The sequence below is a fragment of the Perca flavescens genome, chromosome 16 (assembly GCF_004354835.1).
Source record: "Perca flavescens isolate YP-PL-M2 chromosome 16, PFLA_1.0, whole genome shotgun sequence".
Lineage (NCBI taxonomy): Eukaryota > Metazoa > Chordata > Actinopteri > Perciformes > Percidae > Perca > Perca flavescens.
In genome coordinates, this window is record NC_041346.1 from 3,357,728 (window position 1) to 3,376,922 (window position 19,195).

Sequence of the window (19,195 nt, forward strand, 5' to 3'; positions counted from 1 at the left end):
CAACCATAACAAATTACTGTAAAAACAGGGTTGTCCAAGTCTTTTTTGTAAAGTGATGGTTCTTCAGCTGCGTGAACACACAGTGGGATTGTATTAAAAAAAAAGCAAAAAAGCAAAGAGATTACAGTAATCGGATTACAAAACAAAACTGTAGTATCGGCCATTTTGAGCAAAGTTTTCAGAGATTTGGAAAAGTTGTGTTGAAATTGTCTCTTTGACACTCTCCTAACTCCGATTATTGTAAATTATGACAAGAAAATTACAGTTCTCACTGTAACTAAAAGTAATCTGATTATTTCCACAATAATTTAGATTTGAGTATTTTGATCTCCTCAACTCTGTATTAAATAATAAAAGATCAACATCACACTGTAAAAAATTATTTTAACATGTTAGTTATTCAAACAATATTTTTACTGTAACTTAGAATAAAATCAGTGGTGGAACATTGTTTCCATTCTTTCCAGTCCAGTTTATTTACTGAGATGACATCTGAAAATAAAAATTGGAAATTTGTCAGTAAATGTAGTTCACCTGTCAAATTCAACGTCACAACTTAGCTCATGTGCTTCTGTCTCCTCTCTCTCCTCTAAGCCCCGCCCCCCTCTGGCTGGGTGATTGACAGCGGTTTACAGGGCTACATAAATCCCGTTAAACGTCCATCTGTCCTGTTGAGGCGTCACTGACGTCTCGCTCTCTGCCTCGCTCCGACCGAGAGTTCGAGCAAAACGACAAAATGGTCAAAGTAAACCCTCGGCCTCTCGACCTATCGGCTTATTTTCCCACGCACATTCTCCTGGTGTCCCGCCTCCTCAGCAGCTGGAGTCCTCGCTGCCGGTGCCTCCCCCTCCTCCTCCAGACTTTGCAGTGGCCGAGCCAACAGCGATTTGGCAGCCGTTGGTGACGTGACTCATGACCTTCTGTTTTAGCTGTGCAACCTGCTCCCGCAGCATGGCGGCGGTGGAGGCCAGGTCCGAGTTCTGGTTCTTAAGAACCTTCACCTTCTCCTCAAGCCGCGAGATCCGCTCCAGCTTCCGCTTGCGGCACTTGGACGCGGCGATACGGTTGCGGAGCTTCTTGCGTTCTGCTTTGATCCGTTCCTGTGTCTCCAGGTCTATCGGGGAGAGGGAGGGCGGGGATGTGGGGTCGCCCGGCGGTTGAGGCACCTCAGGGACAGTCTGAGGGGCGTCCATGCCTCGGGTGTGGTGTTGAGGGGCTCCACCACCACCATGGCCTGAGGCGCTACCGTACGCCATCTGCCCCACAGGGTACGTCACCTGGCCTGGGTTGTAGCTGCTGAGATTGGTGTAGACGGGCATGTCTCCGCTGGACATCAGGTTCCTCTGGTAGGATGTCTGCAGGGAGACGGTGGAGGACGAGGACGGGGACATGGAGCCACCTCCCACCAGCTGGTTCTGCTTGTGAAGGTCTGCGAGCGCTTTGACAAAGCCATCAGCAAATCCTTCTTGCTCGTTGGTGGCCTGGTTGCGGTACATGAAGGGATTGTTGGAGTTCGACACGGGACAGGTGGTGACCAGTCCTTGGTTGGACTGGATGATCAGGTGCTCCAGGTCAGGGGACGCCAGCTTCAGCAGATTCATGTCCGTCGATGGCGCCGCTGATGTCATCAAGGAGCTGTTGCCGGCGAGCCCAAGGTTGTGGTGGTTCCCGCCCCTTCCTCCTGCTGCACCACCGCCTGGGAAGTGATGACTGCCCACCATTGACATGACCTTCTTATTCATCAGCATCTTGCTTCCCGGGTAACGCTCGTATTCTGCGATCTGGCTGAAGCCGGGGACGACTTCAGCCAAGCGGGAGTCATCGTGGTAGAAAGGTGTCTCCATCTTAGCTGTCATTGACAAAAAGGCGTCTCAGAGGAAATCTTCATAATCAGATTACCCTGAATATCAGAGGGGATTGAAACGTTCCCCTGACGTCGGCGGCTGGAGGATGAAGGCAGGACGTAGAGAAGTAGAGACGAAGAGAAGAAGAGAAGGCGAGTGCCTGCAGGAACAGAAACAGACACTTCTGTAAGAAGAAGAGGAGAACGAAGATAGAAGATAAACTGGGAGGTGGTGCTGACTATTGATGCTACTGATGTGTGTGTGTGTGTGTGTGTGTGTGTGTGTGTGTGTGTGTGTGTGTGTGTGTGTGTGTGTGTGTGTGTGTTTGTGTGTGTGTGTGTGTGTGTGTGGGTGGGTGTGTTATTTACAGAGATGAGATTGAAGACATATATCCAGCTCTGATTGGACAAAAAAAGCCCAACTGTATAATACTGTTGGTTCCACTGTTCAATCAGCTGAAGATGAGATGGGAGAATTACGTTGCACCTTGAATACTACTATTCACAAGGTCAGGAATGAACTTTCACGCTCAAGGATCTTTGTGCGTTAACCCTACAGGGATGACAATGTTGACAAGACATCAAATTATACTTTTTATGTCATATTCAATATCTCCAGATTGATGCAATGTAGAGACTTATATTTTTTGCATCCGGGAACTAAGATCTGCGGCATTTCAACAAGATTGCTCTTGTAATTGAAGGTCTTCCAGAAGATATGTAATCCAAATTGAACTGCAGTGTCTTTTTGGAGCATTTGTACAATAAATCCACAATGATGAAATCATTCATTATATTACCCGAAATGAGATATTTACATCGCTTCATGGTAGAGTCATACTCTCTTTTTTTGCCTTAAAACTGACAGCTTCTCCATTCCAAAGAGTTTTCAAAACTTTGTACAATTAATTCAAAAATGATAAATAAAAAACTATGGTTAATGATAAATAAAAAACTATGGTTATCTTTTCAGCATGAAAACAAATCAATATGTTTTGCTTCACCATTTTGACTCCCAGAATGCATTGGAGGGAGTTTGTCGACAAATCAGAGGCTGTCTTTCTGACTATAGTCTGGATCGACAACAGTTCATTTACTGGATAATCTCCGGATGATCTGGCCGGATGTCACTTGCCTTGCAAAACTCTGTTCGTTTTGGGGAAACAAAAATGGCAAGTTTTGAAGAAAATTTGGATCTTGCAACAAGGCAGGCCTGCTTGGTTCTTTTGGGGAATAATTGCAAAGATTTACAACGTTATGGTATTTACTATCCAACTCGGACGTTTTGGGACCGATTGTGGCAAGATTTCTGTGGACAAAGTAATGTTACACAGTGCGATACCCTGGAATGAGCAAATTACGTTAAACCCTGTATCCAGCTATTTAAATAGCTCACGTTACTGTATTGTGTGAACAGTTAATTTAATATTGTATATGACGTTTTTTTTTATTGGGGTGCAAATATTCCACCAAAAAAAGTTCCTTCCCGAGACCATTTTACAAAACCACAGTCTGGAGCTTATTGCCGCCCAAGATGATTGTGATTGGTTTGAAAAAATGCAAACAACCCAGAGCTTTTTTTTTTTCTCCTATCCTGTGTGGAGAAGTCAGAACTTACTATAGACTGCCAGACTATCCTGACTGTAGATCTCCAAATGCACTAGTAGTGATATACTGTATGTGGATGTAACCCAGTGCCATATCTGATGTACATCCTCATTTCTTGTCAGATCTATGCCTACTATTATATCTGGTAGCACCCGGTCAATAAATAGTGTAGCTTCTGCTAGTGGTCCCCCAGCACCTTCTTAGCAGCCGGGAGAGTGGGTGTCCTAAGGAAGCAAAGCTCTAGGCCGAAGCCTAGTATTTCGGAAAAAAATACAAACGGTGGGGAACGGAGACAAATTATTTTTTGACCCCGTTTGAATTGAGCCATGGATTACACATATGATGTTCGTCAATTTTAAAAGATAATTTCAGTCAGTCAGAAAAGTTTGTTTGTATAACTATAAGATCATCATCTACCCCCATGTCGAACTCCACCAATATAAATATGTAATTAGAAAGACTACACACTTCAAAGTCGTATGGGTGACGTCTCACTGAAGCTACGCTGTTTCTGTGTTTCATATCAGGATGTAAAGTTACTCACATGAGTAACAGGTCTTGCTCATTCTTTCGCTTCTCGGCTGAAACAAACTTTACACATCAGGTAAGATAATGTGACATGTGTTGTGTAAGCCGACCATCAAGCAAGGTGCTGTAAATTGTGGGAGATGAGAGATGTAGTTCACTAAGTGGTTTCACACAAAACTGTTACTTTCTTAACTTGCAAAATATCTTTTAAATTGACGAACATCATATGTGTAATTCATGGCTCAATTCAAACGGAATCAAAAAAATACTAAGTCTCTCCCGATTCACTTCCATACATATTTTTTTCAAAATTAGGTCCCATGAGGTCCACCAGAAGGGGAAGCACTTTGCCTCTCTATTTGCCTATGGTTTAATTGTTATTTGCACAGCTCTTCATTTTGTTGAGCATGAGAGGAAAACCTGTATTTGTACCAGTGTTTTCCGCTGCGGCCGCAATGGCGGAAAACACCAAAGAACAGTAGTTACTGGATGTAACTTTACTGGATGACTGTGCCTAGACGCGGGCGAGAGATGTGACCCATGACCAGATTATCGTAGTTCCATTTTTAACCCGCGCTGGACACGTTTATAATGAATCAGCCGTCTCTCTGTGAATAGAGAATTCACTCCGCAGTGTAGTTCAGACATTTCACTGATAAACCAGAGAACTGTACAGTAACATTCAGCTTTATGGTCAAGGAAAGTTTTTGTATTAGTAACTTCAGTCCATCGCATGCTACCCCCCTCACGTCTATGAGCTGTGTCTCTTTTAATCAGTCTGTTATTGTTGTTGATAGCAACTGAAGGAGCATTCTCAGAGATAGGTCTTTTTTGTTTAATATAGCTATTTTAGATAATTTTTCATTTACGTGTGTTGCGGCTGAAAATTTCCAGCATGGAAGGCAACCTTATCATAGCATTTTATTTTAATCACAGTCTGTTTTAAAGTGCTTGCAACACCTCACATGTGGCTTTGACTTACAACTGCACATTTAGCCCACGTTATAGAATATACCGAGATATATATTGTGTATCGGCATTGAGCCAAAAAATACCAAGATATGAATATTGGTCCATATCACCCAGCCACACGTGGTTCTACTCACCGCCCACTGTGTATTGTAACTGTTAGGTATTGTAGTTGCTGTGCATCTCTCCCCCCAATATTCAGTTGATATCTGATTTGTGAACTGATTCATTTTCACAAAGAACAAGGACTGTGGACTGCGGACTTCCACTGAAATTTCTTTAAGAAGGAATCTCTTCGTGGACAGTATGAACAGGAGAAACAAATACTATGAATCGGCCGATACTGGTTTTTCAAGGCCAATACCGATACTGATTATTAGTAAATATTAGTGCTGTCAAACGATTCAAATATTTAATCGCGATTAATCGCATTAATCACATTTTTATCTATTCTAAATGTCCCTTGATTTCTTTTTGTCCCATTATATTTTCATTTTAATGCTCTTATCAACATGGAAAAGTGGATCGGCTTGCTTTGTGCAAATGTTTTATTTAAATTTTTTTATTGAAAACAACATTGGCATATACGTAGTGTTCAATTTCACACTAACATTCTCACTTGGAACTAATAATCTGTCACATAATGTAACACTGTTTTCCACTGCAGATAGTACTGCCTTACGCCTGAGGCGAGCGTGGCTGGTCGTCATAGTGACTATGGTTTCCCCCGACTCATTTCCTGGTTCTCCTTCTCCATAACCAACGTAAAATCAAGGAGAGGGTTAACTTTTCCTGCTACAGGTTTCCCACTGTGGTCAGAAAGAACAGAGGAGACACTTTTTTTCTCTCCCTGACTGTAGAGTCACTACTCGCTCAGAAGCTAATCGGCGTGACGAGCCTACTAGCTACACGGCTCGCAAGCCCAAACAAGTGTGTGCGGCCGCAGCGTGTGTCTGTTTCCGGTCTGTTAAATTACGAATCCCACTATGGCCTCGCCAAGACCCGCCCTTCAATCACTACTATTGGCCAGGCGTCCAAGGTAACGTAACCCCATTTGTTCAGGTTCTATCCCCTGACAAATCCGCTATCCTAACCACTCGAGGTGAAATGCCTAACTCCAACCAATCGAGCTGCTTCGTAGGGCGGGTCTTGGTGTGGCCATAGTGGGATTCGTAATTTTGCTTCCGGTCTAGCTAGATCCAAAAGAACGTTAATCCTTCTTTAACTGTCTATGCGTTAATCGCGTGATAAAAAAATTGTCGCTAAAATGGGTTTGCGTTAACACCGTTAATAACGCATTAAACTGACAGCCCTAGTAAATATGCATTTACAGTGAATATTAAAATCTTGGAACGTTACAAACTCCAACACAAGACTTTGTTAAAATGCTTTAAGCAATTATTAAAAAATGTTTAAACTTTCAACATAATACCCAGTAAAAGAGAGTCAGATAGTGTTGTGGGTGAGACATTTAGTCAGACTCAATGGTGAGTGAAACTGAAGCAGAGGGACAGACAGAGCTGTAGCCGAGCCAAAGTAGCGCACTTTTTAACACTAGAATAACACCAAAATGTAAATTTTAACGAGTTTAATTATTATTATTAGAGTAGTAGGCCTAATAGGCTACGTGTTTCAATAATTCATATCATGGCATAGTAAACCGTAATTATTTCATAGGCTACATTCATATCCGAAAAATATGGTATTGAAATTCATTCAACATAACTCATAACAGGCAAATAACACCTAAAGTATCTTATTAGAACATTTATAACCTAACCTAACCTGGCACTGCCTCCATGTTGGCGTCTGCTGTGGTACGCTCTCAGCTCCTCAGCCAGTTGCTGCATGAACTTCCTCCATGCAATTTTACTACTGGCGCACTCCTTGGAGAGGATGTGTGCAATGTTTCCAGCCAGTTCGAGGATGTATAAAGTTATATGAACATGTAGACAGCCACCGGCCATCTACGTGTACGGTGCCATTCACAGAGCGAGCGCCCGCCGCTTGCATTCTGATTCAGAACAGAGTCCATCCACGCCGTATTTATTGTAGTAGCCTACATTACCGAGTCTGGCTTTGCCTTCGGCCCATCGGTGATGCCCACACTTGTTACTCGAGACCGCTAGTTACATTTCTCTGACAGAGACGATGATAGTTACTAAGCAACCAATATGCATCTTCAACCGAGATTAAAAACAATACCGCAAAAATCAGAGCGGTCAACATGACCGTGTATGGCCAAAATAGGTAAAAGTGATTGTATTTTCTTTGCCTTTTGTGTAATGTGTATAAAAACAATTTTTAATGAAAATATAGACTATTTTAGGAAAAGTCAGGTACCAGCAGAATTGTATTTTCTTATTCAGCAAAGTTATTACACATATAAATTTGAAATCGGTCAAAATGACCATCATGGCTGTTCTAGTGTTAATTCATTAACTTTATCGGTTATCAGTCAAATAAAGCGCCGATACAGATAATTCGCAAACTGCCAAAATACGGCCCGACAATCGGCCAGGGCAGATTACCGATTAGTGACCGAAATCGGTTTCATTACATGTGGGCATGTCAGTATTGTTTTAAAACAAACTTGATCAGACCAGATTACACAACCAGCCTGTTCTCGTGAATGATTCGTTCAAAAAGCTACGGATAGTTAAGCACTGTAATTCGTAAGCATTCAGGACTTTCAACCCAGAGAGCGGAGTTTGCTTCCTGGGGAAAACTAAAGACTTTCACCCAGGAAAAGTGTGTCCCTTAGGAGTGTTTTAATCCAAACCACAATCTTTTTCCTAATCTTAACTAGTCGTTTTGGTGCCTAATCTTAACTTTCTTCGAGGCAAAACGCCGAAACGCCGGGCAGCTCGCGGTGCTTTGTACCAGGCTCAAGGTCACCTATTTTCGGGTTACTGAACCACCAACCATAGCTGATACAATGGAGGTCTGTAGCCGACGTCACAAAGCCCTTTAGTGGCTTAAACATCTAGCAACTGCCGCTCTGTGTCATGGAGCTCTTAGCCAGCCGGCGTCAAAGTGACCACCTGGCGTCACGTGACCAGTCGGCGGACTCCTAATTTCGTAGGATATCATACGTTTTGGTGTACATACATTTTTGTACAAAATCATACGGACCCATTCATGGGAATGTGTTGCACACAACATAGGCCACTCCAGCATCTAGTAGCCTAACAAAAGTGACCATGAGATACATGAGGATCTGATTCTGCTCAGGTCAATCGTCACCTCGCATATTTGTTTCCTGAGAAGAAAGGGAAACTCCTCTGTGCTTTAATAGACCAATAGAGACAAATAACTCATTGCTTATATTTAGCAGAGAATGTATCAGAAATATTTTACTTTTAAGTCAAACACCAGGTTGAAGTCAGTCTCATAATCACTGGTGGCGGCTGAGATTTTCTTTTGCCGGTGCTTGACTTGTCAGTGAGGGTGCTGAAATTTTGGGTTTCCCATTAATGTGCTGGTTGAAACATTTTAATTTCTACTGCAACACCCCCGAAGTGCACACACACGAGAGTCTCCACCTATGGTTTCCACATGCTTGGTTAATGGTAAGTTTCCAAATTGTGGTCTGGCTAACAGGAAGTGGGAGTAAGTTCAATGTATGCTGCACCCATTTGGTAAATTAGATCACCTGTGTTGGCTTTATGTTTTTTTAGTCTTAAACAGTGTTCGGCAGTAACGCATTACTAAGTAATATAGCACTCTACTATTACTTTTCACAGAAAACTATTGGTGTAAAGGCTCTGACACACCAACCCGATTATCGGCCGTCGGACAGTCTGGCGAGGTCGGTGACTCGAGTCTGTTCGGTTTGTCGTCGGCATCCATTTTGGCCGATTCGACTTCTTGTATCTCAATGACCAATCTGATTGGTGGAGTGCTAGCCCTTGACTAGCAAATGAGTGCTTCTTCCACAAGAAGAAGCCCGAGAGCTGAAAACACCAGTATCTTGTTATTACTAGCCATCGTATTTTCTTCCGTTCAGCGAGTAATGACAACAACGATCCTTCTTGACTACTATCACCTCTGTCTGATGAAAACAATTACTGACAACAGCGGGCTCTGTGTTGACTAGGTATAGAGAGATGTTCTGTCATTTCCGGTTGTCATTTTTTGGGTGACAATACAGATTAGCGCCACCTGCTGTTATGGAGACGTATTACTTCTAGCGCACGCGTAGAATGTATGCTCAAGTCGGCGTCGCTTCGGTGTGTTCCGAGGCAATTTTTTGAGAGACGGGAGCCGACTGATCAGTCCGACTGGCTTTTCTGCTGACGGTCGGACGTTCGTGTTGGTGTGTCAGAGCCTGTGTCAGGGATTAAAATTTTGCTTTGATTAATGATATTACAGTAACTAATCCAAGTAATGCTGCATTATTGCGTTACCAGAATGTGATTAGTTTTTTGTCCTAGGCAGGCTTTCTTATATGATGACGTGACATATACGCTTATCGTAATTTAGTGCACGGCAGGTCAGGGCAGTTTACGTCGGCTAATAGCCAAAAAGCTAAACGAAGGATGACGGAGAGAGAAATAATTTCAACAGATGGAAGAATTCTCATTATAAGTGTAACATAGTAATATATTGACTAACTTTACTAATTACTTTTTATAATTGCCAGTTATAAGTTAAGTAATATTCGTATTACACTTCCTGAGTAGTCTATATTCACGTTGTCTCATTTCCGGGATTGTTCTAGTGCAGCCGGAGGTTCGGCTGAATGTCCGTCACCTTCCACTTTCTTTGTGTTGGCATTCTAAACTCTGGTTATCTCATGAACGGCTCAACAATTTGTATAATATCCTTCGAAATTAGACCTCACTGTGAGGTTGTCTACATCCACGACGTTCCACTTCCAGGATTGCACCGGTGCCAACAGAAATTCTGCCAGATGTCCATTTCCTTCCACTTTCTTTGTGTTGGAATTTTAAACTCCGGTGGATTTGTGAGGACTATGGTTAACTGCTCCTCAGATCTCTGCAGGGTAAATCCAGACAGCTAGCTAGACTATCTGTCCAAGCTGAGTTTTCTGTTGCATGACTAAAACAACCTTTGAACGTACACGTTCCACCAAAACAAGTTCCTCCCTGAGGCTATTTTGCAGCGGCACCATTGCTCCATCCGGTGCTTAGCACAACCCAAGACGATTGTGATTGATTTAAAAAAATGCCAATAAACCAGAGCATGTTTTTCGAAACGTTGTGTACCTTATTTGCATTATTACAGTATTGGTCCTGAGCGTTAAGCTGCTGTGCGGACTTTACCTTCTTTGAACATTCTTTGAAAGAAGAGCCACAACTCTGACACTCTCTTCTCCTAACTTCACCATTTAACACAGACACAATACAGGAGCTGGCTGCATACACCTGAACACACCAGCTGAAAAACAAATGGACTATGATTTTCTCTCATTGGCATACATATTCTAATTGTAAAAACATCTTGCAGTATCAGCATCACTGTATATATACAACCATATTAACCACCAATCAGTGCACTCTGGTGGACAAACGATGCAATGGCAACACAGTTTCTAAATTACCTCCAACATAGCAACATTTCTTACCTATCAGCCAACACATACAGTTCTGAAACAGCCTTGTGCAATACGTTAATAACATCCAATAATAAGCCTAAATCTGAGGTAGGGCCTACTTTACTTACTTATTACCTATAATATTTCCATTTTCTTCTGCTTTACTTCTACTTCACTACACTTCAGAGGGAAATATATGTACTTTTTATTTCACATACATTTAATTGAAAGATGGAGTTACTTTGCAAATAAATATTTGACACAAAAATAAATGATTACTGTTACTGAATCAAAATAAGAGGAATTGTTATGAACTGAGTTTGTTCATAGTTCAAATCAGCCAGCTACAACATACTACAAAATATTGCTTACATGTTGATCCACCCAATAATAATGAGCCAATAATTTATGACAAAATGCCAGTGAAATATTATTAACATCAGGCCAGGGCTCGTTATTAATAAAATGCAATCGGTTATGTCACGTCCTTGTTATTGCTGTTTGAAACACATTTTAATAATTAGTGATGGCGTCCCTGCAGAGGCTCAATTAGTCAGACAGTGAAAGCGTTAAAATTCTCTGTGATAACCTCCGAGTAGTGAAGCTGTTACAGCTTGATCGCCCTCTCCTCTCTGATCTGTCAGTGCGCTTCCAACACGTTAAAGTTCCCGGTACAGCCGTTAACTTCACACCGCGAGGCTAGATAGATACATCTAACGATCCAAACCCCCATTTCATCTGTTCCAACTGGGGTAATAAAACATAACACCGCGGCTGGATGTTCATACGAACAATAATAATGTATGACGAAGGTTAATACTCACAGAGAGAAGCAGAGAGCTGCTGAACGATCCGAGAACAGACAGAGTGAGTCAGACTCTCTCTCTCTCTCTCTCTCTCTCTCTCTCTCTCTCTCTCTCTCTCCATCATACCTCTGACGTTTACTGATAGCACTAGGGATGGATTGCACCAGCCCTGTTGTAGCAAACAACTTTACTTTTTTAAATTAAACTCTGCCAAAAAATGTTTTCTATTTGAATCCCATTTCCTGAATTTCTATTTAATTTCTATTATATATAAAAAGATGTCTTACTTCCTTTATTGTTTGAAATAGGGGCCAATCACTGAGACCTATAGATAAAATAAATGTCAAACGAATTTGAAAGTGGCGGGGACACAAACGGGGTTTTAAAAAGGGAGGGGGAGGTGTCCCCCCTGTCCCCAGTGGAAGTTAACGCCCTAGCACATGGGTATGTGAGTATTAAGTATTTTGTTTTTCTAATTTGCTTTGATTAACTTCAGTATATTTAAAAATTAAAAAAATTTAAAATTCAACTAATTACCTAATTGGGGTTAGTTCTCCACTGAAACTAAGGACTGAAAATACTAGAGGCACACATAGTCTAATCTTAATAAGGGACTGTAGAAACATGATTGTGGTAGGGAAGAAAAGTGAGGCATTTTTAAAATTTTCTTTGGACCCTTTTCTTGACTAAGGGACAAAGTAATATAAAACTATTCATTAGTATAATTTATTCTGCCAACAATAATTTACAGACAGTGCAGAAAGAACTTAAGATGGAGAACTCTAATCTAAACCGTAGTAGGCTATGTTAATACTGTATGATAAGGATAAAAAAAAAAAGATGTCTTTTCTTAACCATATATTCTGTCTATTCTTTCTTTTTTTTGCCTTTTTTAGCTGTCTCAGTCACTTTATATTACACAATTTACTTTACTGTAGATAAAGCAAAGGGGAAGGCAGCTGTCAAATAGCGGCAAAGTGGGAAAGTTATATTCTAACGTTAAATCACTAAAGATCCCCCCTCACTCTACCAAAAAGGTAATTTGACTACTCTCCCTTTGGCAAAAAGAAGAAAAAGAACATACACATTTTTGTACAGTCCCTAATCATTGGCATTATCAGACACTAGATTTGTGAGGCAAGGCTTTCACTGGGATTTTGAAATTAAATTTATTGACATTATATTTATTTGATTTGATACAATTGTATCTCTCTATAAAGGTCTAAATGCAGATTTTAAAGAATTCTCCACATTGCTAGGAATATTAAATTATTTAGTTCATCGTTTTGCCTTCAAACAGCCACATTCAAAGGTATTGACTCAACCTTGACACCCCTAATTATGAAACACCCATGTGTAATATGTGTAATTGTTGAGAGTGAAAATCCTTAAATTCACATTAACAGTACAGAGAGCATGACCTCTACAACCTTAGCGGTAGCTAATACTATAGTCCAGTGGTTTTTATAGTGTGGTCCGGGGACCACCAGGGGTCCTTAAAAGCTCCCATATTGTAAAAAGTAAAATTTGTCTTGTCTTTTTTTATTATAAAGTAGGGATGCACCGAATCCACATTTTTGGGGTTCGGCCGAATACCAACTACTGGTTAAGATTCTGCCGAATCCAAAGCCGAATCCAGGATTCAGTGCATCCCTGTTATAAAGCAGGTCTATATAAATCCTGTGAAAGTATCAAAATGCTCAATCCACACAGAAATGCACACAGCCCGTTCTTAGAAAACAATGCCTTCATCTAAGGTTGTGATGTGACTATATAGGTAGAAAATGCCACTACAGTGCCGTTACAGTCATTCCTCGGCTGCAGTGACGGTACAGAGACTGTGAGCGCGAAGATGTGGAAGACCCAGAAACGCTGACCAATCAGAGCAGACTTAGCTTTTTTCCGAAGGGGGCCTTAAAGAAGACAAGTGGTAAAACGGAGTGTTTTAGACAAATATGTTCTACTACAAACCCAACTTACAATTATGAACCTAAAAATGAGCATGGTATGGGACATTTAAGGGGATTCCAGGGGGTCCTCAGCAAAACACTAAATCATTAATTTTCACTAAAACTCCATCCAAGTAACACAGTGATATTGTATGGCTATTTTGGTAATGGGTTTCATTCACTTTCTGTAATAAAACATCTATAAGCAAGAATCCGGTCAGATGGGGAACCCTGGGACAAAGTCTTATCAAATGGGGGTCCGTGGTCTAATTTGTGTCAGTTTAGGATAATTATTATTGATAATTCATCACATCAGATCCTGATTTAAATCTGTTTCTGTCATCTGTCAGCTTTAGTTATTTGGCTGAGAGACCTGACCTGATGAGAGTCCAAATATTAAAAGCCTGAAGACCAACCAACAAATAACCCCTGCATGTGTGTGTGTGTGTGTGTGTGTGTGTGTGTGTGTGTGTGTGTGTGTGTGTGTGTGTGTGTGTGTGTGTGTGTGTGTGTGTGTGTGTGTGTGTGTGTGTGTGTGTGAGAGAGAGAGAGAGAGAGAGAGAGAGAGATCACAAATCAGTGTTTACTTTGGCTGGGCAAAGTAATTACTGTTCTTACAGTAGGTGTGGCAAACACACACTCACACAAATACAGCAGATGTGTTCACTGTATTTTCAGAAGAAAATAAATTGAGTTGTCTGGGAACAAAATATGTAATTTGGACAGCACTCCAATTAATATTTTTTATTGCCACATGGATGTTTCGGGCAAGACGCCCTTCTTCAACATGTTTCTCAGGCACTCTCGATTTAGATTAATGGCACATGAATGCACACAGATGTAGAGAGAAAGGAGGAGAGAGGAGTTCCATTTGTCAAATGAAGTCCCCCGGCAGTCTAAACCTATAGCAGCATAACTAAGAGCTGGTCCAAGGCAAACCTGGACTGACATACTACTTTTGGAGACTCTGGGAACAACCTGCTAACTGCATTCTGAAAGCCAGTGCTCTAGTGGGGCAATAGGGTACTATGAGCTCTTTAAGATATGATGGTGTCTGACCGCAGGAGAAGGATTTTAAATTCAATCCTGTATTTTACAGGAAGCCAATGCAGAGGAGCTAATACAGGAGAAATATGATCTATTTTCTTAGTTCTTGTCAGTACACACACTGAAGCATTCTGGATCAACTGGAGAGTCTAAAGGGAGTTATTTGAGGAACCTGACAATAAGGAATTACAATAGTCAACAAATGCATGGATTCTTTTTTTGGCATAATTTTCACACAGAATGTGTCTAATTTGGGCAATGTTACGCAGGTGTAAAAATGAAATGTTTTTTATTTGGGCATTAAAGGATATATCCTAATCAAAACTAACTAAGATTTCCGACAGTGGTGCTGGATGCCAATATAGCTACTCTGGATGGCCAATGCCACTGGATGGGTCAGATAATGAGATTTGGAGGTGTTTGGGGCCAAGTACAATAACTGTTGTTTAATAACAGGAAATTGTAGGTCTTCCAGGATTTTATGTCCTTAATGCATGCTTGAAGTTTAACTAACTGATTGGTTTCATTTGGCTTGATTGAATAATATTGCCTAGAGGAAGCATATATCAAGTAAATTTAATTGGTCCAAGACCAAATCCTTGGGGAACACCATGACTAACTTGTCTGTATGGAGGATTCATCGTTAACATGAACAAACCGGGATTGATCTGATAAACAGATCATGAGCACATGTTTCCCTTTAAGGCTGCTGCGTCCTTTCTACTCTGCTTTTCTCCCTGGTTCTCTGACTTGCTTCCGTAGGGTTAAAAATCAGCAACTTTCCCTGGTTAGCGTTTAGCTTAGCCATTGCAACCATAAAATACACAGACTTGTTCATCCGGTTGCAAAAACAAGGCTTTAAAGCGGCAGTGCACAAACCAATGGGTAACACAGATACTACATCTACTCATTTTATGTCTATGGTCCGCCTAAAAGTGATAGATTAACCGTCTGGTGCACTCAGAACAACCTGGAGCTAAACAATCTGAAGACAGTGGACGATGGTTGTGGATTTCCGGAAAAACACAGCCACACCCGCCCCCTTTACTCGTGGTCCTGCTCAACGCCCTGCTACACCCTGCACTGCAATTCACTCTCAAAATAAATAAAAAACTGCAACAGAGATGATTTCTAGTCCCTCCCTGTTTAGTCAGCCAGCTAACTTAAGCTAACGTTAGCTTTGTAGAGATCTTGGGATTTCCCAAACTGAATAATTACACTTTGCTAGCTCAATCCTGTTATAACTAAGATATCTGCAGATTTTTTTTTTCATGGATATATTTAGATACTCACTAGATAGACTGTGAACTTCAAACAACAGAGATGATTCTGACGTGAGTCAGCCAGTCAACTGCAGCTAACGTTAGCTTTGTAGAGATCGTGGGATTTTCCAAACTGAATAACTACCGCACATATAAACACAAAACTGCTTTGCTAGCTCAATCTTGTTGTAACTAGGATATCTGCTGAAAAAAATAATTTTTCCATTGACAGATTTAGCTCCTGTACGTCTGCAAAATGTACATGTAGCAGTTATTTTTAACATAGCAGACCGAGCTGATCCAAACATTTCCAGGGAAAGTTAACTTCAGAGCATTGTAACAAATACATTATTTAATCCGATGAATCACTTTATATACATTAGTTGGAGAGCTTTTGTGCGTTCTACTGTGGTTCCTGAATTACTTACATGAATACAAATGTTTTTAAACAGTTTTTTAATTCAACTCCGTAATGTTGCCATAGAAATGGCGGAGTGATTGTTTAAGTGATGCACCAGGTGTGCTCAAATGACTCTGGGTGTGCTGTCATGCTGATTTGAGCACGTTCTAAAATGTCTAGTTGACGAATCTGTCTGGCTAGTCCACACAGCATTCTGGGATGGGAGAAAAACGTGCTCTGGTTTATTGGCATTTCTTCAAACCAATCACAATCGCTCTTGGGCAGTGCCGGACGGAGCAACGGTGCCTCTGCAAAATAGCCTCGGAAAGGAACTTCTTTTGGTGGAACATGTGTATGTTAGGTTGTTTTTAGTCGTGCAACAGAAAACTCAGAATGGACAGATAGTCTAGCTAGCTGTCTGGATTTACCCTGCAGAGATCTGAGGAGCAGTTAACCATAGTCCTCACAAATCCACCGGAGTTTAGAATGCCAACACAAAGAAAGTGGAAGGTGATGGACGTCCGGCCGAATATTAGGGACATCCTGCGGAATTTCCAGCAGCACCTAACAATCCCGGAAATGAAACGTCGTTGATATAGACTACTTGTTGTATAATCCATTATACCAACTGCTATGATTATGAGTCATATTTGTATCTTTCTCTCCTCCCTGTCGCCCAACTGGTCAGATGGCTGCACACTAAAAGCCAGGTATTTGCCTGTTAAAAGGAAGTTTATCCTCACCGCTGACGTACCAAAAGTTTGCTTTTGAATGGAATTGTAAATTATAGAGTGTGGTCTAGACCTACTCTATCTGTATAGTACAATTAAAAATATAATTAAATATAAAATGAAAACACAGGACAAAGTCAGCCTGTCTCACATATCCGATGCTGTTTGTATCCAGACTGAAGCTGACTTCACTCTCCGGTTATTTGGCTGTTCAGGGCGAGAGTCCACTGAGCGTAATGGAAAAAATCTCTCTGTCACATCTGAAAGTTATCAGCTGCCATGACATCATGTGAACAAACAGGCTTGATGACATCATACTGTGCAAGAGAGAGAGAGAGAGAGAGAGAGAGAGAGAGAGAGAGAGTTAAATCTTCATATTTAAATCTGAAACATCCAAACGGAAAGTTATTTTAATCTACATATGTTCCAAATAAGAAAATCATAACAACATAATAACAGGAACACTGTTCAGGCTTTATGACTGTACAATGAAGTAATGACTGAACAAGGAGCAGAGATGTATAGTAACAAAGTAGAACTACTTCACTACTGTACTTAAGTACTAAAAGGCTGTATCTGTACTCTACTGGAGTATTATTTTTTTCCCCTACATCCACTTTTACTTCAGTACATATTTTCTATGAGTGTAATACTTTTACTCCGATACATTTTGTATGTGCTGCATCGTTACTCGTTACAATTATAAAAATGTTACGAATCATTCCAAACCCACATTATCACCGCCAGAGTGGTAGATGGCTCTGTCACCAGGTTTGATGAAGCTGGCTCATCATTGAGCGAATCAAGCGATCAAACTGTCTTATTACAGGCGCCACGGTGGCTCAGTGGTTCGCACTTCCACCTCACAGGAAGAATGTTCTGGGTTTGAGGCCAGGTCGTCCCAGGCCCGTCCCCATGCTTGGGTGTGTTTCCTCCATGTGCTCTGTTTTCTTCCCACCATAAAGACATGCATGCAACTAGGATTACTGTTGAAAATTAGCCGACTTGTGCATTTACAGAAATGTTGATTGATGTTGTCCTAATCAAATAAATAAAAAAATAAGAAGTTCTGCCTTTTGCTCTGCTGCCTGCCTGCATTGAGAACACTGGAGCTTTGTTATTTTTTTTTCGAGATGGAAGAACCAGAAACAACCAACTTCACCACCTTCAACTTGGAGTGATCGTGGCGTTGAGGGAAGGAGACAACCCCTGGCCCTACTTAGAGTCCATGTTTTCATTTGTCGGAGTGAAAGACAGTTCATATAGAATGAAGTGCCTACACTGCTTCCCGAAAGATTGCGAAATAATGGCCTTCAAAAATTCACCATCAAATTTGAAGAAACATATCAAGGTAAGATACAAATATAATACACACACACAGTCAAAGGAATTGGGAGTGTCCTTTAGGCTAAACATTTGAAATAATATAAACAATATGATATTCAAAATTTTGACTGCTTTCCTTAATAAATACATTACTTACTTACACAATACTTGTACTTTTACTTTCAGTACTTGAGTAGTACATTTTCAAATAAACTACTTACAATAATTAAGTACAAAAAATATTGAATACTTTAGTACTTCCACTTAAGTGTGGTGCTTAAAGAGAACTTTAACTTCTACTTCTACTCACTGATAGCGCACTTGTACTTATACTCAAGTCTGGGTCTCTAGTACTTTACACACGTCTGACAAGGAGACACATCACATAAACCTGCAGTATAGGATAGGCCGTGCTTTTTTCAAGTCTATCTTAATACTCACACACCCATGTGTGTGTTTGAAGAAGCATTGCCTGCTCAATTATCCATACTTGCTCATAATTGTCCTTAAGTACAGTACTTGAGTAAATGTACTGACCTATACTGTGTAACAGTTCAGTCTAGGTCCACACAGTCCTCTCAAAAGTAATGTAGTGCTATAGCTCCCTCTTGTGCTCACTAACAAAGTTGTTAACACAGATATTCATCATTATAATTTAAATAAATATCAGTTAAAATGTACCCTTTTCTCGGTTTCTCTCAGAATAAAGTGAAACTGTTTCAGTAACGACATTTCTTGAAGAAGCTCAGCGAAAGCTTCAACAGACTGATGATCTAGTGAAGACTCTCTTAGGAAACTGGGAGGATTTAATAAGGCAGAGATTTTACTAAAGCAAATTAATGACTGAAAGGTATGTCTTATTTTAAACCTAAATTTAAACCCCAATATCATCTAAAATGATTTGCCTATTAAAAGTATTCACCCTCCTTGAAAGCTTTCATGTTTTATTGTTTTACAACATTAAAAAAGACAGAATGCCAAAGTTTAAAGAGATATCAGCAAAGTGACTGGAATGGATTACAAATCTAAAATACAAAGTACATGTTTGCATGAGTATTAACCCACTTCAATAGGACACAGCTAAAGAGTTCCCCCCATTTTATTTTGAGGTACATACAGTAGTTCACAAGTTAAATGCATTCTTCTAATTTATTTATACAGTATAA

The 19,195-nt window shown here is 40.6% G+C and overlaps 1 protein-coding gene across 1 annotated transcript; it reads right to left on the reverse strand.

Moving 5' to 3' along the window:
- Positions 1-363: 363 nt before the first annotated feature.
- On the reverse strand, positions 364-11,365 carry june (JunE proto-oncogene, AP-1 transcription factor subunit). Its single transcript, XM_028602325.1, has 2 exons — positions 11,333-11,365; positions 364-2,004 (listed from the first exon to the last, which is right to left on the reverse strand). The coding sequence occupies exon 2, from the start codon at positions 1,854-1,856 to the stop codon at positions 813-815; it is 1,044 nt and encodes a 347-aa protein (XP_028458126.1). The 5' UTR covers positions 1,857-2,004; positions 11,333-11,365; the 3' UTR covers positions 364-812.
- Between the last annotated feature and the right edge of the window lie 7,830 nt (positions 11,366-19,195).